Source organism: Pristis pectinata, chromosome 4, assembly GCF_009764475.1.
Source record: "Pristis pectinata isolate sPriPec2 chromosome 4, sPriPec2.1.pri, whole genome shotgun sequence".
Lineage (NCBI taxonomy): Eukaryota > Metazoa > Chordata > Chondrichthyes > Rhinopristiformes > Pristidae > Pristis > Pristis pectinata.
In genome coordinates, this window is record NC_067408.1 from 95477824 (window position 1) to 95501993 (window position 24170).

General features: G+C 40.0%; 1 protein-coding gene across 4 annotated transcripts in view; it reads right to left on the minus strand.

The window, feature by feature from the left end:
• Positions 1 to 546: 546 nt before the first annotated feature.
• LOC127569058 (E3 ubiquitin-protein ligase DZIP3-like) overlaps positions 547 to 24170 on the minus strand; it is a 91168-nt gene continuing 67544 nt past the window's right edge. For all 4 annotated transcript variants that reach the window (XM_052013348.1, XM_052013346.1, XM_052013347.1 and 1 more), the window contains 11 exons: positions 22584 to 22652; positions 20209 to 20305; positions 16881 to 16984; positions 12886 to 12973; positions 11289 to 11390; positions 10368 to 10505; positions 9061 to 9212; positions 8774 to 8894; positions 8572 to 8667; positions 6630 to 6719; positions 547 to 3227 (listed from right to left, as the gene is read on the minus strand). In XM_052013348.1, coding sequence (XP_051869308.1) covers positions 3117 to 3227; positions 6630 to 6719; positions 8572 to 8667; positions 8774 to 8894; positions 9061 to 9212; positions 10368 to 10505; positions 11289 to 11390; positions 12886 to 12973; positions 16881 to 16984; positions 20209 to 20305; positions 22584 to 22652 — 1168 coding nt within the window. In that variant the 3' untranslated portion in view covers positions 547 to 3116. The remainder of the gene's footprint in view (positions 3228 to 6629; positions 6720 to 8571; positions 8668 to 8773; positions 8895 to 9060; positions 9213 to 10367; positions 10506 to 11288; positions 11391 to 12885; positions 12974 to 16880; positions 16985 to 20208; positions 20306 to 22583; positions 22653 to 24170) is intronic.

Below are 24170 nucleotides of genomic sequence, written 5' to 3' on the forward strand. Positions count from 1 at the left end.
GTGAAATAGGAATGGCCAATAATTAATCATTATGGGAACACCGAAGGTAGGAGTGTGTAAACGGAAGGCACTACTCTGTCTTACATTGAATAGTTGAAGAAGGGGAGGTGGTGAATTGAGTCCTCCCCAGCAATGTACACTGTCCACAGTCGTGGTGCCTCACTTTCCCCACCCAATCGGAAATGGAATATACTTCATTACCTAACTGGCTAATTCTTGATGTCAAATGGTGTTTCCTCTTATCTCTAATCTTTTCCTTGCTAATAAATATTCAAAACACACCATTTTAAAAGCCCTTGTTATTTGTGCAGGAATGCATAATTCTTGGAGGCTCCAAGGACAGCAGGAGGGTGGTAATCTCAGAAGAAAAAGACCAGCTCATCCAATTGATCAGAATTTTATTAAACATGACTGACCAATGTGTAGGAACATTTAATGTAGTTGGTGTTCCAGTAAGTGTGCCAGCAGATTGGCAATTTTATGTCCTTTGGGCTTTTATGTGTTGTGCATGGTAAAAAGACGTTGCTGAGCAGTTTCCTATTAATGGGTTTGTTGGTGAGGAAGCATTACCTTTAAAGTTCTGCTTATGGACAATTCGTCCTCAGTGGTTTGCAACTCCTTTTGTTCACTGGAGCAACCTCACAGCAAAGAGCTGTGAGGTTGCTCTGTCCTTTGTAATAGCTCGCCACGTCTCATTTCTTATCCATGACAAAATTGCTGTAGTAAAACAGTGATTACCTTCATAATTCAGTTTAAAACCTTGGTCTCACAAAGCATTCTGAAAATGTGGTCAATTTACAGAAAACTGATTGTACAGGCCATAGAATATGTTCCAACTGTTTTGAGTTTCAAGCGCGTGTCTAATTGTATACTGAGCCATGTCATAGCTGATTTCACATAGAAGTTGCCAGTTGTAGATGTTATGCACTGAAGTGCAGTGTGTTTCTCACAGTTATAATGGGCCTAAGACTGTTGTCCAACATTCTGCAAATTTGATTTGGATAACAAAGAAATCTCATCCTCATTTGCAGCCCATAGTAAGCAGCTGGTAAAGATTCACGGCAACATGTAATGCAGAGAAACCAAAAACTAAATTTCACCTGTTGCGTACCAGAAACACAACGAGCCATGTTTAAATGTTAGAATCTATTTATTAATAACTACTTGTAATTATAAGAGAAATAAAAATGTTAGATATCCCCATTGACCCCAAAATAAACCCGAAGAGTGAGTGTGTGTGTGTGTGTGTGTGTGTGTGTGTGTGTGGCAAGTTCCCAAACCCCGTCTAGGAATAGTTCTCAAAGTTCAGTTCAGCAAGTCAAAGTAGAATGATGAGCAAAGGCTTCTGAAAACCATAGTAGAATGTAGAGAGAAGGAATTTACGAAATCCACAAGTTCCACAATAGAACAATGCGATGCCTCAATCACCGAAGAGCTCCACTGCTTTGTTCTGAAGATCTGCCACACCGAGGGCACTTGAGATGTGGCCGCCCACAGATATACCTGCTTTCCAGTACAGGTTAACGACATAGTGGACCCTACAGATTGCTCCAAAAATCCATACATGGATTGTATAGTGACAGTCACAACTATTGTGCTTCACTCGTAGATACAGAGACTAGCAGTCAGTGTTACCGTCTCTCTCTCTCTCCCCTCTCCCCCTTTGTCTGTCTGTCTGTGCAATTGCCAGCACATTCCAGTTATAGTCGTTTTATTTTCACTCGCAGTAGTCAGTCAGATAAAGCCACACACACACACCATTCAGGCTTCTTAAAGGGACACTCATCAAGTAGCAACCTGGACTTGTAACACACCCCAAATGTGTTACATGATTCTATGAACATTTTTATTAACATAAGCAGTTATTTTTCTCATATTCCATTTTAGATACCAATTTGTCTATGTAATTAGACCTATTATTAGAAATGAGGCAATACTGCAGTTAGGTATGTTATTGATTAACAATTATTTTAAGTCAACAAAGATACTTTTCCTCTTATCCTTTCCCGCTTGTTAAATAAAAATCATTCTGTCCACTCTACCTCGTATTTCAGATATTTTAACATGCTATAATGATAAATATTTCCACCCCAAGGCAAATGATGTGCAAGGTCAATTAAAATGCATTTTATTGCAGTACTGGTCCCTGTTGAAGGCAAACCCATTACTTGCCGTGCACTGCAATTAGGGTTGTCAGAGAAGGAAAGCAGGGCCTGAGTTGAGTGTTTGGGTTTGGAAGAGTTGAAGCAATCCTTTAAAACATTAATAATGGATAATAACAATAACAAACTGATTTTCTTCAGAAAATTGGGGGGGGGGGGTGGAAATGGGACATCAGTTTATAGAATGGTAGACTGGTGCTATGTTAAAAGGGTACTTAAGAAGTTGTATTTGTGTTTCTTAAAGCTGTTGTTTTCAATACAAGTGGTCTATTCAGTTCCACATGCCCGTTCAAAATGATCATTGTTGATCTGTACACCATGCTCCATTCCTTCACAATCTCAGTTGCTCACCATTGCTACTTAGGTTTTGTAAGTTTACCCAACTAAAAGCCATTGATTTTAGTCTTGAAAGTTTTTCAAATGTTCCAGCAGCTACTCTGCAGCCTTTTTCTGGGGGGGTGGGGGAGGAGTTTCAGATTTCTAATACCTCGTCTGAAAATGTTTCTTGTTATTTTTCTTTAATTCCTTAGCTCTAACTTTAAGGTTGTCATCCTTTGTTCTTAATTCCTCATTTGAGAAAAAAGATATCCTTTTAATGTACACTTTCTAATCTTTGTCAGTTTTCCTATTTTCTTGTCATTTAAATCATAGTCCAATAAGATCACACCTCAATTTTCAACCTGGCCTTATGTTTAATACTTTTAATTGAAGTATCATTTGGGAGATCCTTAGCTGCAGCAATTGACCTACAAGGTCAATAGAATTTTCCTCATTTATCAGAACTGAACAAGGTTCCATGCAATTAAGGCATAACACCATAACACTATTTCTTCTACCCCCCCCCCCCCCCCCCGATATTCTTGCTCCCTTGTGATTAAAAGCTCAGTTTTGCATTTTATCTTTTCGATTTCTTCTCAACACATCTGGGGGTTCACAATGTGTGTGTCAACACCCTCACAATGGAGGAATTTTCCGACTGGGAAGGTCTGGGAATTCTTGTGGTAGCACAACATGAAGTCTGCAAGTAGGACAGGTTCTCTGTTCATTCAGCCATGGTTCAATGCACTATATGGAGGGGAAAAAATAGATTATCAATCAATTTGCTTTAATCATTGCTTTAAGTCTGTGACTAAAATTACTTTGAGAGGTGTATGAACATGGATTAGGAATGAAAAGGGTTCTGTTAACCATGTCTGCCATTATGAATTCTTTATTGTGTACGGGAGAACTTACTTGATTAGTATGTTTCTTGTCTACAAGGATAGAGATATTGCTGGGTATAATCCTGGGTCATGAAAAGGGAAATGCTTCAATATCACAATGCAAGGAACATTCTGAGAATAGTGATCATTGAATCAATCAAAGGGGGTGCAAGACCAGAGAGACTGCAAGGCGTTTGTGAACTGCTTGTAGAAAGGATTTCCAGAAATGCATGTAATTTCTGTAAGAATCATAGAAGGTCAGTGTGGAGTGACGCAAGCTATCAGGATAAAAGTCCAGCTTTCATGCACAGGAATTAGAAAAGACTTTGTTGCTGATAATACTCTTATGTTACGTAGGTTTGCTGAGGTCACACTTGAAGCACTGTGCACGCACTTGTTCTCCTTGTCTAAGGAAGTTGTTTAAGAGGGAAACCAACACCAATCCCCTAGCGATTTTCCTAAAGGAAGATGCTGTGTAGAATAGGCTGATGTTCTCTGGAGCTTAGAAGGAGAGATCATCTCACAGACGTTATGAAGCCATTTCCCTTGGCTGGAGTTTAAGATTAGGAGATGTAATCTCTCAATAGGACAGAGATGAAGGGGATTATTTTCACTCGGGGGGGACTGGGAATCCTTACTATATTCTAGCCCTGGAAGCTGTGGATGCTCTGATATATTCAAGACTATTACTAAAGTCTGCAATATTTCCATGGACAGGCAAGGAAAAACTTGTGAATTGGCCTTATCAAGATCCTTAAGATCCCAAACCTTGGATCATTCTCGCAGTGGGCAGACTGTAAGGAGGCTGCTCAGTTGACCTAATGCTTATTTTGACCCCACTGTCTTCTTCAAGACTAGTCTGCTCTAACTCCTGCTGGATGGCCACAGTGAGAGTGCTGTTAATCGTCATGAGAAAGCTCTTGTGCAACCTCAAGTATTTTTGAATGATGTGACTATGAAGAGAGTGCTGACTATGCTGTTTCTTTCTCCTTGGTGGGCAGCCACTCTCTGGTGCTATTCCAGCAAGGGTGTACAAGTGTTTCAGCACCTGATTGTCTTTTCAGTCTGGGCAGAGCATTCTCATCTCACAGGATACCCAGAGCGAGCACAGAGGTTCTGATGTTAGATGGCTCTGCCTATAGCTTTGAATTTGTAAACTTCCCAGCATTGTTGTTTCAAGCACTGACTTTTTTTTGTTAATCTTCTCAATGTGCCTCTTTAAGAGTGCGTGCAGTCCAGGATTACTCTGGGGAAAACTGGCTTTGTGCAGCCAGTGAAGTGAGTGCCATTTAGTTGCTGTTTAGTTTTTTGATTTAATTTGCATCACAATTATGCAGATGGAAAAGACTGACTTGTAATCTGTTTGGTTTTGGTTTAAGTTGATTGGCAGCATATAAATCAGCCTGGCTGCTGGAGCTGTTATAATGTGCTCAAAGTCCCTTTTCTTTGCCATTGCCAGATCATTAGTATTGATAAAACTATAAGTGGGTTGGTTGGCCCTGTGTAAATGAGAAGAGACGCTAATACATTTCCTTGCAAATGCCAACAACATTTGGGCTAGTGGGCTAGCACACTGGTGCAGTTAGTGTTGCCATTACCTTGCGGTGCAAGAGACCCAGGTTCAATGCTGACCTCTGATCCTGTCTGTGCAGAGTTTGCACGTTCTCCCTCAACTGCATGGGTTTCCACCAGGTGCTCCAGTTTCCTCCCACATCCCAAAGATGTGGCCAATATGGGCAATTTATAGTGAGTACATCTTTGGTCTGTGGGAGGAAACCACACCACCTGGTGAAAATGTACAGTCACAGAGAATCTGGGGGTGTGTGGAGAATAATAACTGGGGTTAATGTATAAATAGGTGATTGATGGTTGGCATGGACGGTGGGCCGAGGCCTGCTTCTGTGTCTCTATGATCTTCTCTAAGTATAATGATAGAAACAGCATTTTTTTGAAAATAAATGTTCGGACCAACTAATGGCATCTGGTCATATCAATGATTGGCTAGGGAGAAGGAAATGTTATATTTTAGAGGTGTATAAAAGATGATACAAAACTAGGTGGGATTGTGAATACACAGGGAGTTGCAAAGAGCCTTCAAGGGAACTCACCAGATTGGCCCCAGGGATGGCAGGTTTGCCACGAGGAGAAACTGAGTAGATTAAGCCTGTATTCTCTTGTCTTTAGAAGAATGAGAGGAGATTGTATGGTAACTTAAAATTCTTATAGAGCTCAGCAAGCTGGATCCGGGGAAGTGGTTTTCTCAGTCTGAAGAGCCAAGGACGAAGGTCACAAGTCTCAGAATAAGGAGAAGGCCATTTAGAACTGATGAGACATCTTTTCCCCACAGGGCGAGTGGCCAATCTTTGAAATTGTCTACCCTGGAAGGATGTGGAAGCTTAGTCATTGAATTCATTCAAACCAGGGATTGATAGATTTCTAGATTGTAAGAGAATCAAAGGATATTGAAGTGGTGCCAGGGTAGCAGATCTTGAAGGGCCAAACTGACTAATCTGCCATTCATCAAGGTTAAATTGCCCATTCCTGCTATTTATTACATTCTTACTCCATATGATACCAACAGTCATTGATTAGGATATGTTACTGAGGTGGATAAAAACAACAACACTTGTTGGGCATTTCTCACTGCCATTCTCCATGTATTCAGTAAGATTGAGCACCTATATGTTCAGGACTTGCCTGGCCAGAACCCAGTAGTTTGGGTTGAGTTGCTTTACTAGAAATGGATGAAAGTTGATTCAGGATGATGCATTTGAAGTTTGTAAACAAAAAAAGCAAAGCAACAAATATTCAAGACTGAGATCAACAGATTAATAGAAGATAAATAATGTGTGGATGAGGCAAAAATTATTTTATGAATGGTGAAGACAAGACATGGCCCCTTACAGCTGGTCATACTTCCCATGGTCTTACAGATAATAATTTCCAGAAATTGTCATTTCAGGTGAAATTAATTAGTTTCAGCTTGGCACAATTTACTGAACACGGAAAGCACTGGAAATACTCAGAAGTTAAGGCCACATCTGTGGGAGTCAACATTTCAGACAAATCAGTAAACTAGATTTTTATTTTCTTATTGTATATTCAGCAACACTGTTGGGAATGCACAGTTTACTGCTGTATGGATTTCTTCTGCCAGGGATACATTCTTGTTAAAAGATACTTGCTTTGAATGTATTGCCTCAGTTTTTGTCCTACTGCAGCAAATGAAAACTATGTAAAGAAATTTACTTTTATTAACAAATACCTGGGAGTGGAACTTGTGAGCACATGGTAAAATAAGCATGGATTCTGCAGAAAGTTCTTCATGACAGATCACACAAGGATCTTCTTCACGCTAGAAAACAAGGATTATTGAATTACAACAAGCTCTTTATTCCCAATAAATAGGACTTGTTAATTATATTGTAGCAGCCTAGCAGTTCAGTATTAAAAATTATAAGCTCAAGTGGTTGTTTGATAACACTGTTGTATACATTTGTTTATTCAATGAATTGCTATGTTAATGTAGAAATGCAGAAGATTGCATTTGGTAGATATGAATGACTCAAGCTTTTGGGAGACTGCAGACGCTGGAGGAACTCAGCAGCGTCTGTGAAGAGACAGTAATGTTGACTGTCCATTTCCCTCCACAGATGCTACCTAACCCACTGAGTTCCTCCAGCAGTTTGTAATTTGCTCAAGCTTTTGGGAAATTGATAACATACTTAAATCATTATGCCCTATGGTCAGATGCAATAAATGAATTTTGGTTACGTATTAGTCCTGTTCTAAACATTGCTCTTTCAAGTTCGGATTGAAAAGAATAATAGTGAAAAGCTATTTCCCAAGCTGGAGCCTTGTGCAGTCAGCTTTCTTCTTGAGACTTGGCAAGGATTACAAACCAAAATATTTTTACTTGTATGATATTCTTAACAGAATGACAGCTTTATTAGTGATCTCCCTTTAGTTAGGTAGTGCATAATATCTAAATGACCGATTTCTTCCAGTTCTCAATAACTGCATCATCAGCTGACTCTACTTGGTTATAATTGCTGATTTATCCTCTTCCTTTCCTGTCTTCTGCCACCTAAATTCTACGGAAGTAGGAGCAGGCTCAACAAGCCAATTCAAAAAGCTCATGACTCATCTGAAATAAAAACAGAAAAATGTTGGAAAAGTTCAGCAAGTCAGGCAATATCTGTGGAGAGAGAAACAAAGTTATCATTTCTGTTCTGATAAACGGTGATCAATCTGAAACATTAACTCTCTCTCTTCACAGGTGCTGCCTGACTTGCTGAATGTTTCTAGCAGTTTTCACTTCATATTTCCAGCATCTGTTTTTCAATGGCTGATCAAACCTTGCCCTTGGGCATAGCGCCAGTTTCCTGCCAGCTCCTTATAAGCCTCGACTCCTCTGTAGGCCAAAAAATTCTTCCTCAATTTGATTTAAATGGGTGTATGATTCTCCCATGACAGGACACACCCTTTCAGTATCTACCCTGTCAATCTTCCTCAAAATCTTACATTTCAGTGAGATTATTTTTTTTTCTTCTAAACTTCAATGACTAGTTTAACTTTTCCTCAGACAATCCCATCACCCAGAAACCAAACAAATTAATCTTCTCCAAACTCTCACCAGTACAGGGATATTCCTCCATAAATAGATGTACATAATGTTCCAGGCATGGTCTTAACAGTTCCCTGTACACTTGTAGCAATTCTTACATTCTGTTCCCTTTGCAATAAAGGCCAAACTTCCATTTCCCTTTCTAATTATTTACTATATAAAGAAATACTTCATCTGCCCAGATGGAAGGTGAGGTAAATCTGTACATTAACTATGCTGAGTGTCCAACTATGAAACCAAACTCCCATGTCATTTCAGAGTGGGAGATAAGCCACTCTGAATGAGAACTCAAGTCTATACACTGTCAGTGATGGCATCAAATGAACTGTTGAAGCTTTGTAATTTAAAAATGTTAATACTACAATTCATGGAGGTGATTAACCTCGCTCTCCATGAGTACAGGTCAGAATCTATACTTGCAACCTTGATCCATTACTTTCTAAAAAAAAATCACAGGATTGGAGTCACTTTCAGCGGCTGATCTCTTTTCATGTAGAAAGACGAGAAGTGAAACCTTATTTTAAGAAAGGCTTATATGAAAAAAATCTAACTTGTATAAACACAGTATTTAGCAGATTACCAAGACTGTAGCTCCTTCCCAGGGCTTAAATCCCTGCTGTCTAGATGAGCGCCAAACAGATGTCTGAGGGGGGTTATTCTGGCCTATGTTACTCCTCTGAAATGCAGAAAGACAAAGGATAAAGAGAAATGTTAACTCCTCCAAAACTAAAACTGTATATTACTCCCTTGTAACATCCACAACAGCAATTACACAGAGTTACCTCAGACAGTTTCGATTCCACTAATCGTGCTACTTTATTTATAATTTCATCATAGGATAATCCAGAGAGGGATCCACCATTGGACATCCTCACTTCTTTCAGGTAATCTGTTAATGAACTTCTAAAACACAAACAACAAAATTATTTAATTTTGCAAGTTTCTGAGATACAAGACAAGAAATATACCAATAGCTAGAACCAAATATGCAACAGAGAAAAATGTTTTACTAGATGAAATTATCACTGATGCAATTCTCTGGATGTTTAGTTCAGCTTCTGATATTTACCGGGTAAATTGTGGGTAGGATGTTGAGAGCTTCTCCATAATTCTTTCAAAGCTGTTCTTCCCCCGGATTCCTCCTGCTGTTGCCATTCCCCTTACTACTTCTCCAGTGTGCCAGGCTGCAACTTGCTTGGATGCTGGGGTAGACCCTTGAATCTAAGGATTGATGTAATTGGTAATTAATTTAGTATTGCCACCTGTACAGAGATATAGTGAAAAACTTTGTTTTGCATGCCATCCATACCGATCATTTCAAAACACAAGTACGTCGAGGTAGTACAAAGGGAAAAACAATAGCAAGATGTAGAATATAGTGTAACCGTTATAGGGAAAGTGCATTGCAGGTTGACAATAAAGTGTAAGGGCCATTGATGAGGTAGATGGTGACATCGAGTTCATCTTTATTGTACAAGTGCTCCATTCAATAATCTTATAACAGTGGTGCATGTTTTCAAGCTTTTATTGTCTTCTGCCTGGTTGGGGTGGAGGTGGAGAAGAGAGAATGTCTAAGGTGGGAGGAGACTTTGATTATGTCAGCTGCTTTCCTGACATAGTGGGAAGTGTAGACAGAGTCTATGGAGGGAAGGCTGGTTTTCATGATGGACTGAGTGTGTCCACAGCTCTCTGCAGTTTCTTGCAGTCTTGGGCAAAGCAGATGCCACACCAAACTGTGATGCATCCAGCTACAATGCTTTCTATGGTGCATCTATAAAAATTGGTGAGGATGAACAGGGATGTGCTGAATTTCCTTAGCCTTCTGAGGAAGTAGAGGCACTGGTGTGCTTTCTTGGTCATAGTGTCTACGTGGTTGGACCAGCTCAAGCTATTAGTGATGTTTACACCTATGAACTTGAAGCTCTCAACCATCTCCACCCTCAGCACCAAACATAGGTTGTTCTCAAAATTAACAAGAGTAATCCATGTGCATCTTAACTCTCAATAAAAATTAACTAGACTATTATTGAACGTGAGGTTTCCCCTCCATCTTTTAAAACCTGTTACTTCAGAAATACTTTAAACATAGTATTGTCATTCCAGACAGTGCTACTAACACTAGAGATAATTTGCTGCAGTAAATCTCAGACCTTCATCACACAAAGTATTCATGACATGTACATCAGTCAAGATTAGAAGCATTCAGCTGATATCTAAGAAAATAACTGTTTGGAGACACTTCTCAATTTAGAAGATTGTCAACGATCACAGGATACAATTTTGAGGAAAATGTCAGTGGATCATACGCCTCCACTTGCTTCAAACACCTTAAGAATATTTGCTGAATTTTTCCAGTCATGAGTACTTAGTGCATACCCGTTCCTGTCCAGATACAGAAGCTTCTGGCTGTCCCGTGACAACTGTGGACCTTCCATTAGCAGAGTTGGGTTGTCCAGATCCAGCCTGCCAATAATTTGCTTTTGTTTGTAAATGTTGTTCCAGAAAATGCTTCATCTAAAAATGAGAAGGAAACACCACTTGAGGTTTCACTAAAACTTTGGTATATTATTGTCACACATTCCAAGATACAGTGAAAAGCTTGTTTATGTGCCATTGAGAGAGCTTATTCCATCACAAGTACATCGAGGTAGTTAAAAGGAAAACAGAATGGTAGATATATTAACAACATTTAAAAGGTACATGGATAGGAAAGGTTTAAAGGAATATGGGCCGAAGGGGACTAGCTTAGATGGGAATCTTGGACAGCACGGACCAGTTGGGCTGAAGGTCTGTTTCTGTGATGTATGAGAATGCAGAATGTAGTGTTACAGTTACAGAGAAAGTGCACGGGCCTTGACAAGGTAAATTGGGAGATCAAGAGTTCATCTTTCAGCATACGAGAGGTCCATTTCAAGAGTGTGATAAGAGGGATTGCAGCTATCCTTGAGCCTGGTGGTACGTGCTCTCAAGCTTTTGTACCTTCTGCTTGACGGGACAGGAGAAGAATGACTGGGGTGGGAGGGGTCCTTGATTATGTTGGCTGCTTTCCCGAGGCAGTGAGAAGTGTAGATGGCATCAATGGAGGGGAGGCTGGTTCGCGTGATGGACTTGGGCTCTGTCCACAACTTTCTGCAATTCCTTGCAGTCTTGGGCAGAGTCCTTGCCGTAGCAAGCCATGATGCATTCGGATAGGATGCTTTCTATGGTCACATGCGTATAGAAAATGATTTCAGAGCAAAATGAATCCAGCAGTCAATATGCTGTGGTGAAAAGCAATTATATAAAGAAAGAACATACCACTGCATCAGGATGTGGAGGTGGTGGTGGGATCTTTATTTGTGGAAGCAAGCTCAGCTTAGTTCCACTCTTCAACAAAGCTATCTGTTCATCAAACTGATTCTAAGAAGAAGAGAGTCCAAATGATTATTTATTAATAAACAATATATGTTTATCATGCAAGTTTCTTGCATGAGTTTCTTCTCCCACAAAGGCTTTTACTTTTTGATAAAAAGAAATTGTTTAAAAAGGAAATGTTAAATCACAAGTGTTGTACTTGATCTGAATGATGCACTTCCATCCCTTCCTTCAAGTCACCGGAAGATTCAAGCACCTGATGGACACAACTATGATTCCACAAGTCACCCTCCACAACATCACCCTCCTTGACATGAACTTATGAACATATGCAATTCAAATGTACAAAATTCTTGTACTTATACAGCACTTTTAAAAATAGAATTATGTGCAAATTCTGTTTCATGAGGGTTAATTAGACAATGTCTGCAGGGCTGTGTCATCAGAGGGAGTGATTAAAAGATTAGCCAAAGAAGAGATAAGAGGGATTTCAAGACATGAGGCTGGATGACTGTTGACCCAGTGGCCAGTATGAAATGAGGGAAGATTCAGACAGCAGTAACCAAACATCCCCTCCACTGCCCTGAACACAGTGGGCAATTGCAACACCAAATGGAGACTGGGGAACTCAGCACAAGCCAAGAATCAAACCTCTCTGTGGACCATGTGCCTTACTGTTAGAAAGGATGAAGAAATTGCCAAGCTAAAAGTTGTGCTCCCAGGGAATATGGCTTGGAGAGCAAAGGCTAGATTTTCTACAGCAGCTCTGCCAGCACAATTCTAGATTACACAGATATCCCTGACACACATTTCATTTTTTCAAGACTGTGAGAGATTTGATCCAAAGGGAAGGGAGGTAGATTTATTCTTCAGGTGAAAACTCAAGTCAGAAGACTTGTCTGTGATGAATTATGTACATGAGTTTGGCCTGCTTTTAGCATCTTTTTTGTTTAGAAAGGGCAGACTGGTAGGATTTTTTCAGCATTTTCCATTTCAGCTCACTGCCCACCTACCCCAAACAATCCCTGGTTTCTACTATTTGACTGTTTCAGCACTCCTCATTCTTTCCATTTTCTCACTGAGGAGAACTTTTATCTATGCATTGTGTATATAATGTCCTGGTCTAGTCAGAGTGACAATTTTCTGTTTGTTCTACATGATTTTCCAAATCTATAAGACATAACTTTTTTCATTTCAAGATCTCCTAATCCCCTTTTCCTCCTAGACTGGAAATGACCTCAATCAACTTTCAGATTTCAGTTCCAAGAATGGGTCCTACAGCCAAAATGTTTTCATATAACTTCTATTTGCAGACTGTGCCAGCCCTACATGGTGCTAATAGCATTTGATGCTTATATTTCATTGTTCCAGTTTTTTGTTTAAATCTGCAGTTGTTGAGAAAAGAGTTATCGAAAGCACACAGTAATCAAAAAATCAGATAAATCCCATTCCACATCACAAAACTACAATTCAAACAAATATTGATCCCAAGCCAAACTTAGGTCTTTATAATTAACTTCACAAACAAAATTAATCTCACCTTTGTAAAATCAATCTTATTTCTTATATCAGCCACAATTGCTTGCCAGCCATCAACTGTTGCACATGCAGAAGCTGATGCAGGATTCCTAGTTACCAAAAGATACAATAGATTTAATTAGACATAAACAATGTCCATTAAAGTAATTTGAAGGGCAAAATAGCTCGAGCTGGAGAGAAAACTTGTCCATTTTGGCACATTTCATACATGGAGTTGGAAAAAAGGGAGAAAGTGCTACCAGATAACTACCACATTTTTTGTTTGTAGTTAAGTTTCAGGAGGCAATAATACAAGATAAAATTCACAAAGAAAACTAGCCAATATGAAAGTGCAAGTGGTGCTTCGAGGAGTTAGTCATGGCTAGAACTAACTCCTGCCTGAGTAAGGACCAGGACCCGCTGCAATTCTCCTACCACCACAACAGCTCTACAGCAGAAACAATCTCACCGTCTCTCCACTCTGCTTTGGAGCACGTAGACAACCACAAGACATGCGTCAGGCTGCTGTTTAACGATTACAGCTTGACATTCAACACCATCATTACCTCAGTACTAATAACCAAGCTTCAAAACCTGGGCCTCTGTACTTCCCTCTGCAACTGGATCCTTGACTTCCTTATTGGGAAACCACAGACAGTGCAGATCTGTAATAATATCTCGTCCTCACCGACTATCAACACAGGCGCACCTCAAGGAAGCCGATGACACTACTGCTGTTGGTAGAATCTCAGATGGCAATGAGGAGGCTTACAGGAGTGAGATAGATTGGCTGGTTGAGCAATGTCACAACAACAACCTTGCACTCAATGCCAGCAAGTCCAAGGAACTGATTATGGACTTCAGGAAAGGGAAGTTGCAAAAACACACACCAGTCCTCATTGAGGGGTCAGCGGCTTCAAATTCTTGGGCGTCAGCACCTCAGAGGATCTATCCTGGGCCCAACACATTGAAACAATCATGAAGAAGGCACATCAGTGGCTCTACTTCATTAGGAGTTTGAGGAGATTTGGTATGTCACCAAAGACTTGCAAATTTCTATAGATGTACGGTGGAGAACATTTTGACTGGTTGCATCACACCTGGTGTGGCACCTCCAATGCACAGGATTACAAGAGGCTGCAGAGGGTTGTAGAATCAGCCAGCTCCATCACAGGTACAACACTCTACACCATCGAGGACATCTTCAAGAAGCAGTGCCTCACGGCAGCAGCGGCCATCATTAAGGACCCGGGACATGCCTCTTCTCATTATTATCACCAGGGAGGAGGTACAGAAGCCTAAAGATCCACACTCAATGTTTCAGGAACAACTTCTTCCCCTCCCCCATCAGATTTCTGAACGGTCCATGAACGCTACCTCATTGCACTATTTAATTTGTAATTTATAGATTTTTATGTCTTTGCACTGTACTGCTGCCACTAGACAACAAATTTCATGCCAAATGTCAGTGATAATAAATCCTGATTCTTATGCTGATGAAGGAGTAAGGTAGTTTATTTAGTGTAAATTTCATAAATTACAGCTAGTAGAGTAAAATAAATGGGCAGTATAGAGAGAAGCTGGTTAAAGGACAATATAAAAGTGCCATTTGACGCATATTATTGGAACGTTAATGTTATTTACCATCTTTCTCAATTTGTGCAAGGGAAAAAAATGTCAAAAGTTTCCCATGACTCAAATAGAAAATGTGTTTTACTGTATCAAGAATAGCAAACAAGTTTGGGCAAATACAAGAGTACTGATAGGTGTGATATAGATGTCCGGCTAAGTTCAAATGAAATTATATATTTTGGAAAGAAGAGTAAAGGAAAGGACGAATCAAATTAAAAAGAGCTGCTGTAGAAAAAGTTTCATTTTGGTGTACAACAGTTTCCAAATTTGCAGACAGACAAAGCTGTGAAATGAGTTTACAAGATCCTAAGGTTTAATAAAAGAGCCAATATGTAGAAAGCTGAAGAGATAATCAGATATACTGAGTAAACAACACAATATGGCGAAGAGGGGAAATCCACCCGAAAAGATGGGCATATGATCTCTAGGGCAGCAATATTAAACCCAAGCACAAGAGTTGCAGGTGAAACAGATTTTTAGTAGAGCTAAAAACAAGACCGATACACAAAATGTTCAGATTTCAGCAAAACAAAAGAATCCCAAAAAAATAAATGGGACCTGTACTGACTCCCAGGAAATAAATTTTCACTGAAACAGCTCAGGCCACCAAATGTAAATTGACACAGGTGCATAGAGGATAAGATGAGGCATAATAAGGAAGCTTATATCGGCCCACGATGTTGTGCCGACCAATATAAACTTACACCATGATCAATCTAAGCCTTCCCTCCTATTGTATCAGCCTCTACAACCATCCCCAACAGTATGTTCCAGGCACCCACCACTGTGTGTAAAAAAAAAACTACCTCTGACATCTCCCCTGAACTTTGCTTCACTCACCTTAAACGGATGTCCTCTGGTATTGGCCATTGCCGCCCAGGGAAAAAGGTGCTGGCTGTCCACTCTATCTATGCCTCTCATAATTTTATGCACGTCTATCCAGTCACCTCTCATTCTCCATTACTCCAAAGAGAAAAGCCCTAGCTTGCTCAACCTTTCCTTATAAGACATGTTCTCTAATCCAGGCAGCATCCTGGTAAATCTCCTCTGTACCCTCTCTAAAGCTTCCACATCCTTCCTATATCGAGGTTGCCAGAACTGAACACGATACTCTAAGTGTGGTTTAACCGGAGTTTTATAGAGCTGCAACATGACCTCACAGCTCTTGAACTTAATCTGCCAACTAATGAAGGTCAACACACCATGCCTTCTTAACAACCATATCAACTTGCAAGGCAACTTTGAGTGATCTATGGACTTGGACCCCAAGATCCCTCTATTCCTCCACACTGCTAAGAATCCTGCCATTAACCTTGTACTTCGCCTTTGAGTTTGATCTTCCAAAGTGTATCACTTCACACTTTTCCGGATTCAACTTTGAATTGAATTCTGGATTGCAGGCACTGGATTGGTTCAGATTGCTAACACCTTTAGTTCTTTTGATTTTCAATTTCATCGTGTGTCAGTGCTGCTGCACAGGACTGACATCCATCCTCAACAGATCCTGTCTGAGCCACACGTGTAACCAACTTCAGAGGCCATGGAGTCCACCCCTTCATAATGCAGTATAACATAGCGCTTAGGCGTAATTATGAAAATAGTGATAATACTGTACCAACCTAAACAACTTACCAATCTGACATTCTTTATGTCAAATCTGTTGTAATTGTTACGGACTCAGTGAAAGTCCCTTTAAGATAGAGAGTGTGTGTATATGTGTGTGGGGCGTGCTTACGTCAATAGAAGATAAAGGACGTAATGACATTGTTGAAGAAGGAGGAGAGAGAGAGAGAGAAGGGAGAGAGACACCAGCCTGCTTGTTTTCTCTATCGTTGGATGAGAAACAATAACTGTGTTTGCCACAGAAATCCATGTATGGAAGTTGGAAGTAATCTGGTGGAGTTCACTTTGTTGCTGACCTGTAGAAGGAAACAGGTATTTGTGTGTGGACGACCACGATTCGGATGCTTTTCGGGGTGAGGAAGTCACTACCGAGTAAACACTGAAGTGTCGCTTGGGTTCCATCATGGAACATTTGGATTTTGTATTTACTCTCTCTATGTTCCTCTACGTCTACGTCTTATCTTCAGACAACGGTGGTTGTTGAAGAAGCCCTTGCTCATGTTTCACCTTATGGCTTGCGGAACTGAACTTTAAGAACCATTCCTGAACTGGGAGCTTTGGACTTTGTCACACACACACACACACACGAGTTTAGTTTTGGGGTTAACGTTCGAGGTTTAACATTTTTGAATTCTAACATACTAACATTTTTACTTTTATTTTACGTATTATCATAAGTAGTCATTAATAAAATAGTTTTTAACACTGAATCATGCTCAGTGTTTCTTTTGTTGCTGGTTCGTGACATAATAATCCACTCACCTCCCCATGTTCTCTTCTGCTGCCTTAAGGTGCACTGTACAATCCTGCTCAGCCTGCTGGAGTTGGAAGAGACCGTTATCCCTCCGACACTCCAGAAACAAAACCTGAGAAATATAACCCATGAAAATATAGAGTTACAACGTTGCATAGAAACCGGTCCTTCAGCCCAACTTGTCCATGCTGACCAAGATGTTTATCTGAGCTCGTCCCATTTGCCTGCATTTGTCCCATATCCCTAGGCCTTTTCTATCCATGCACCTGTGCAAATGTCTTTTAAATATTGTTAACATACCTGCCTGTTCAGCTTCCTCTGGCAGCTCGTTCTGTATACCCACCACCCTCTGTGTGGAAAATGTCGTCCCCTCAGGTACCTTTTAAATCTTTCCCCTCTCACCTTAATCTATGCCCGCTAGTTTTAGTCTCCTTTATCCTGGGAAAAAGACTGGGGCTATTCACCTTATATATGCCCTTCATGATTTTATTTTCTAAACCTCTAAGGTCACCTCTCAACCTCCTATGCTCCAAGAGAAAAGATCCAAGCTTATCAACTCACTATTTATAACTCAAGCTCTCCAGTCCTTGTATCATCCTTGTGAATCTTTTTTGCACCATTTCAAGCTTAATGACATCCTTCCTACAGCTGGGTGACCAGAACTGTGCACAATACTCCAAGTGTGGTCTCACCAACGGCCTGTACAGTTGAAACATGTCATCCCAACTCCTGTGCCCTATGCCCTGACTGATGAAGGTAATCATGCCAAAAACCTTTTTCACCACCCTGTCTACCTGTGTTGCCACTTTCAAGGAACTATGTGCCTATACCCCTAGGTCTCTCTGTTCTACAACATTCTCCTAGGGCCCGCCATTTACTGTGCAAGTACTGCCCAGGTTTAACTGTCCAAAATGCAGCATCTTGCACTTGACAGAGTTAAATTCCATCTATCATTCCTTTGCCCACTACCCCAGTTCATCTAGATCCTGTTGTAATCCTGGATAACCTTCTTCACTGTCCACTGCACCACCAATTTTTGTGTCATCTGCAAGCTTACCAACCATATTAACAACATTGTCATCCATCATTAATATAATAAACAACAGTAGACCCAGCACCAATCGCTGGGGCACACCACTAGTCACAGTCCTCCGGTCTGAACAACAACCCTCCATTACCACCCAATGACTCCCTCCACTAGCTCACCCTGGATCCCATGTGATCTAACCTTGCAGACTAGCTTACCAAGTGGAATCTCGACAAAGGTTTTGCTAAAGTCCACGTAGACAACAACTACTGCACTGACCTGGTCATTCCTCATTGTCCCCTCTTCAAAACCTCAAAAAAAAATGCATGAGATGCAATTTCCCCCACACAAAGCCATGCTTACTCTTCAGTCCTTGCCTTTCCAAATGCTGTTAGATCCTGTCCTTCAGACTCCCCTCCAGTAAACTTTTCCCACCCCTGATGTTAGGCTCATTGGCCCTGTAGTACAAACGTAAACTCTTCCCAGCATATCATTAAATACCTTTGAGGAGGTCTTTGTAAGTTTTGTGCAACAAAATTCTGCAAAATTACATAATTCTTTCCCAAGCATGTGTATTTATGCCAGTGAGTAGAATATACTGAGTGTATGGCAACTTTGAGCATAAGCTAAAAGTTTATTTTATTCTCATCCAGTCAGCATGAGCAACAAATTAATGCAAGAAGACAGCAATCCAAACCAGAGTCCTGAACTGCACTGCTCAGACTGTTTAGTATAAAAACCATGGGCATAATAATTCTCCTTCCTGCATCTATATTCTGAAGAGGTTTCCTACAACTATGGCCAAATAATAGCTTATGCAGTTGATCTCTTTTGATGGTAATTGTGGGAAATAGAGTGATTGTTTTGGGTTTACTATCCTCCCTAGGAGTGAATATTAATGGTTAGGATATTCATACAACTAACGGGCATTAGGAAATCTGTGTTACACAAATTTGTAATTCTGAAATATTCTTGACCCTGTGCATTTGGAAGAACTCTGAATTATTCTGTCAAATGCACTGCTGATACTGGGTGAGATTTGCAGTGTTTATTAGATTTAATAAATTGGCAGCCTTGCTGCCAAACAAGTGTCATCATCTATCACTGGCTCTTCTCCTTCCATTACAACTGCAAGAATTGCAATACCTGCCCTCTTAGAACCATCATTTCAACTTTTCAGGACTCCAAACACACTTTCCAGATGAAGCAATGACTTGGTAACTTACTTTGTGCACCACCTCTACACAGTCTGTAAGTGTGGCCCAGTATTTAGTTATCTAACTGACTTTAATTGGCTATTTCATTCCCACTCTGACCTCTCTGTACGTGTTCCAATGACATTCAAAGTTACCACCTCATATTTTGACTGGACATATTGCAACCTTCTGGACTCAACACTGAATTCATCAATTTCAGATAATAATTCTACTTTACCCATTTACACATTCCCTCTTTTCTTGTGCTTCTTTTAAAAACTATTGTAGCATTAGTTATATAACCTCTGTTGCAATTCACCCTGCCACAGACCTTCCCTTTAGTTCTCTCCTCCCCTCATTTTCTTGAGGTACACAAATCGTAAGGGGGCAAACTTAAGAGTTCTAATGAGAAGTCAACAACTGAAATTGTTAAATCTGTTCTTCTCTCCACAGATGCTGCCTGACCTACTGAGCATTTCCAGCAGTTTCTATTTTTGTTTCAGCTTTCCAACTTCTGTCATATTTTGCCATCTGAAAATGGAAGCTGGATTTGCCACAAAATGCATTTTCAATTCAGCCTGAGAGTTTATCAGACTACTGCAGTAACTATATCTGTACAAGTAGATCTGGATTAATATTGGGTGATACAATATGTTGAGCTCCAGAATATTGATTTTGTATTTACTTTAGCACAACTTTCAAATATGAATGGTACGAAAGGTCCTTAATCAGTTAAACCATTGAATATTTCAATTCGGTTATTCTCATTTTGAACGGTTTTAAAAACAGCTAACTAATGCTGTGATGCTGATCCTTAAATCAATAAATTGTCTTTTCAATTGTGGCTGGTCACTTTTTTTCAATTAAAAATGGGCTTAACAGTTTACTGCAAATTAAAAAATGTTGTTTCTGATAAACATTAGTACTCAAAATAGATGCATCTTTACCACGTAAATTCCATGAGATTGGGTAAAACCTCCCTCCCCACTCAGCCAACATTTCTACAATATGCTAACTCAACCACAGGATTTACCCTAATTATTGTAATCAACTGCAAATATCAAAGTTTGAGTGCATCTAAAAATGATAAACTTTTGTTCACTCTTAAATTACCTCAGCAGCAACTGCTCGCTTTGTTGCCTCTACCAACTTTGCAATGTTTTTTGCAGTTACGTCCTCGAGTTTAGCTTTATCCTTATTCCACAGTGACCTGCCGTAGGATGAGTAACAGAATCATATCACAAACTGAACCGATGTGCTGTGTAAGCTTTCACATTTTTATGGTATGAGGATTCAATCAAATGCAGTTAGTTTTATTTAGGCTTGGTGGAAAACGATTTTTTAGCAACAAATTTTGCTAAGTGTAGATTTCATTTCAACCTTTCAGACTGATAAGGAGTAGGAAGAGAGATAAAGTGCCCATTCAGAAAGAGACTGATGTTATCAGTGTCCCCACAAAATGCAGGCCAGTGCAGCAGCAGAGCCTCGCTGCACTCGGAGAGCTGGGCCTTGATAAACTGCTTGGCTTGTTTCACAATGCTGGTGTGTCCAAAGAGAGACACCCAGAATATTTCCTGGAAAACCCAATGGCTGTAGCTGATGGTGTAGAGGCAGCCCAGCTGACGCAGACAAGGCTTCCTATCTCCCCCAGTACCGAGGACAAGAATCATCAAGGCCCAGCAGCAGCAAGAGTGTCCACCACACCTTCCAAGCCTTCCTCAAACCCGACGTTACAGTGTATCAATGACTGAAGCAGGAAGCCATCTTGAGGGAGTATTTAGCTTTAAAATAAACACAATAAAGCTTTCAACTTCCATTGATAAACTGCATTCTCCTAAACCTGTAATGCTGGATAATCCTAAATATTCAAATAAAAAAATTTAAATGTCTAAAACTAAACATTTATGTTTTTCTGTTGAATTTAACAAAAAAGAAATCGAATTCTGCCAAGCCTGATTTGCAGAGTTCACATGAAAAGTTAACGAACACTGGCACGGAAGCGTTAGTTATCAACACTGAAACAGTTATTAGGTCTTTTCACCCACTCCAATGCTGGGCAGTGAGTATGTACATTAGTGATGATTATTAGCATCAGGGCTCAATATATATCAGCTGAGTCTGACCAGGCCTCACCACTTTCCTAATGAGACTTTAAAGAGAAGTTTGGCCCAAGCCCCACTCAAGCCTTCAGTTTGCTGGTTGGTTCTCAATTACCAAGAAATTATTGTTAAATCCTGCAGAAAATATGTTTCCTTTTCAAACTATCAACCTGTCCTCAACACAATATCAGTGATTTCATTCTCAGTGGAGGGGAGAAGTTGCCTATCTATTAGAACACTTCCTTATCTGCTGAGTGCTGAACATCAGTACAGTCTGTACCTATAGCTATACCTATACATTCCGTACCTATAGCTGTTTCAGCGTCTTTGGCTCAGCTGCTTTCCCCCCAGTATTCCATTTCACGGTTACAAGATTTTACCTTCCACACATATTCTTACACTAGGAGGAGACAGCCTTTCAATCAATAAGTTGACTTGAAGTCATTATCACAAAAGTTAAGCTTAAGCAGTCTATGACAGGCACCTAAAACCAGAAATAAGATCTCAATGTTGATGGATTTGCTCTGCGTTGCCAATAGGAGATAAAATACTGTTATACTTCAATGAATATTAAGTAACACATTATATAATAGGTGGCATTTTATTCTGTAGCTTTTAGATTACTTATGTCTGTCCACTTCTGGTAAACTTTCATTGTTCAGTTACTCCTGTTCAACATTAATTAACATCTGTGCTTCTGTAGGACTCATCGCAAGATCTTCATCAAATGGTCAACATCATACTTATCTAATTCTGGGCTCTGTTGAATACTGAAACGTAGCTTTTTGCCACTACATTGAAGCATCAATAATGAATTCTGACAGATTGGGTGCTCACACATTTGAAAACCTGAACATTTCCACTGTCCATAAACAACAACTACATACTTTATTTAAAATATTTTTTTAATTACCTAGTGTTCTTAAAAAGTACTTTAGCTCTACATACGTAAAGCATTTTGCTCCCTAATAACAAAGCAAATCCCAGCCCAAATAATTCAAGGAAAAGCTGAAACATTCAAATATTTTGACAGTTTTGACAGTTGGTGAAGCCAAATTGGTGATAGTGTGGATAGCCCTGTTGTTGTAGAAGACCTTGATGAGACTGTTGGAGCCAACTTCTCTCAGCAGTTTCCTATCTGGACAGCTGCACAAAGTTAGTTAACACTTTATTCATAGGTCAGTAGTGAGCACAGTCATCTCATCATTGACTGCAAATTCCAAGCCTTTTACCTAGTCTTACTGAGAACACTTGAGACATTTACTGTATCCTTTACGCTTATTTGAGACGGATGGTCTCCAGATGAATCCTTCACTTTCATAGCCTATCAGATCTGAGCAACTGTTTATCAAACACCTTTTTGTACCTGTGATTTGGTAGAGAATATACCTTTCATTTGCAAACTGCACAGTAACTTTCTTTAAGTCTTCTTCTTTCCTTTCAAGTTGTTGCTTTAATCTAAGGGCAAAAATAAAGTTGTTGTTAAAGCAACCCACAATCTAATTTCTTAGACTTGTGATATATAAACAAAATCAGATGTCAAATTATCTACAAATCAAAATTTCCCATCTTTAACTGCAATATTTTTACTTTGAAATAAAGCATTTTGATTTTATTAAATTAATAAAAATGACACATTTTGCTCTGCAATTTTGTTAACAAAAACAAAAATCCCAAATCTGCTGCCTTTACTACCTAGACCATGAAGACAGCATACACATGAGAATGTAACCAATTGCAAACTCCCCCTCTTCATATACTATTGTGAACTGGAAATGCATCATTGAGTATAAATCTTGGAACCCAGCACCTGAAAGCATTGTAGGAGTACCGTCAACAAATGCACTGTGGGGGGTCAAGATGCTGGCTCACCACCACTTTCTGTGCATTATATTGCGGTCTTCCCAAGAGTATCTATGTTCCAGAAGATTAATAAGCAATATAATATGGAAGTGTGTTATTCTGACTGGAGATCTGTGACCAGTGGTGTTTCATAGGGATTGATGTTGGGCCGTTTGTTGTTTGTGAGATATATGACTTGGATTAAAATGTACATGGGTGGGTTAGTAAAGATTGGTGGAATTGTGGACAGTGTAGAGGGTTGTCAAATGATACGGCAGAATATAGATCAGTTACAGATACGGACAGAGAAATGGCAGATGGAGTTTAATCCGAGCAAGTGTGAGGTGTTGGACCTTGGGAGGTCTCATGCAAGGGGAAAGTATTTAGTTAATGAAAGGACCCTTACAGGATTGATGTACAGAGGAATCTTGGGGTCCAAGTCCATAGCTCACTGAAAGTGGCCACGCAAGTAGATAGGGTGGTAAAGAAAGCATATGGCACGCTTGCCTTTGTTGGTCCAGGCATCGAGTACAAGAGTCATGTTGCAGCGGTATAAAACTTTGGTTAGGCCGCACTTGGAGTATTGTGTGCGATTCTGATCACCCCATTACAGGAAGATGAGGCAGCTTTAGAGAGGGTGCAGTAGTAGTTTATCAGGATGCTGCCTGGATTAGAGGATATGAGCTATAAGGACAGGTTGGACAAACTTGGGTTGTTTTCTCTGAAGCATCGGAGGCTGAAGGGAGGCCTGATAAAATTGAGAGGATAGATAGGATAGACAGTCTGAATCTTCTTCCCAGTGTGGAAATGTCAAGTACTAGAAGATATACATTTAAGGTGAAGGGGGGAAAGTTTAAAGGAGATGCGGGAGCCACTTTTATTTTAAAAACAAAGAGAGTGGTAGGTGCCTGGAATGGGCTGCCGGGGTGGGGGTGGGGGGGGGGGGGGGGAGTGGTGGCAGCAGATATAATAGTGGCATTTAAGAGGCTGTTAGATGGACACATAAATATGCAGGAAATGGAGGGATATGGATCACGTATAGGCAGAAGAGAATTTAATTTGGCATCATGTTCAGTGCAGACATTGTGTGCTAAAGGGCCTGTTCCTGTGCTGTACTGTTCTATGTAAGTATTT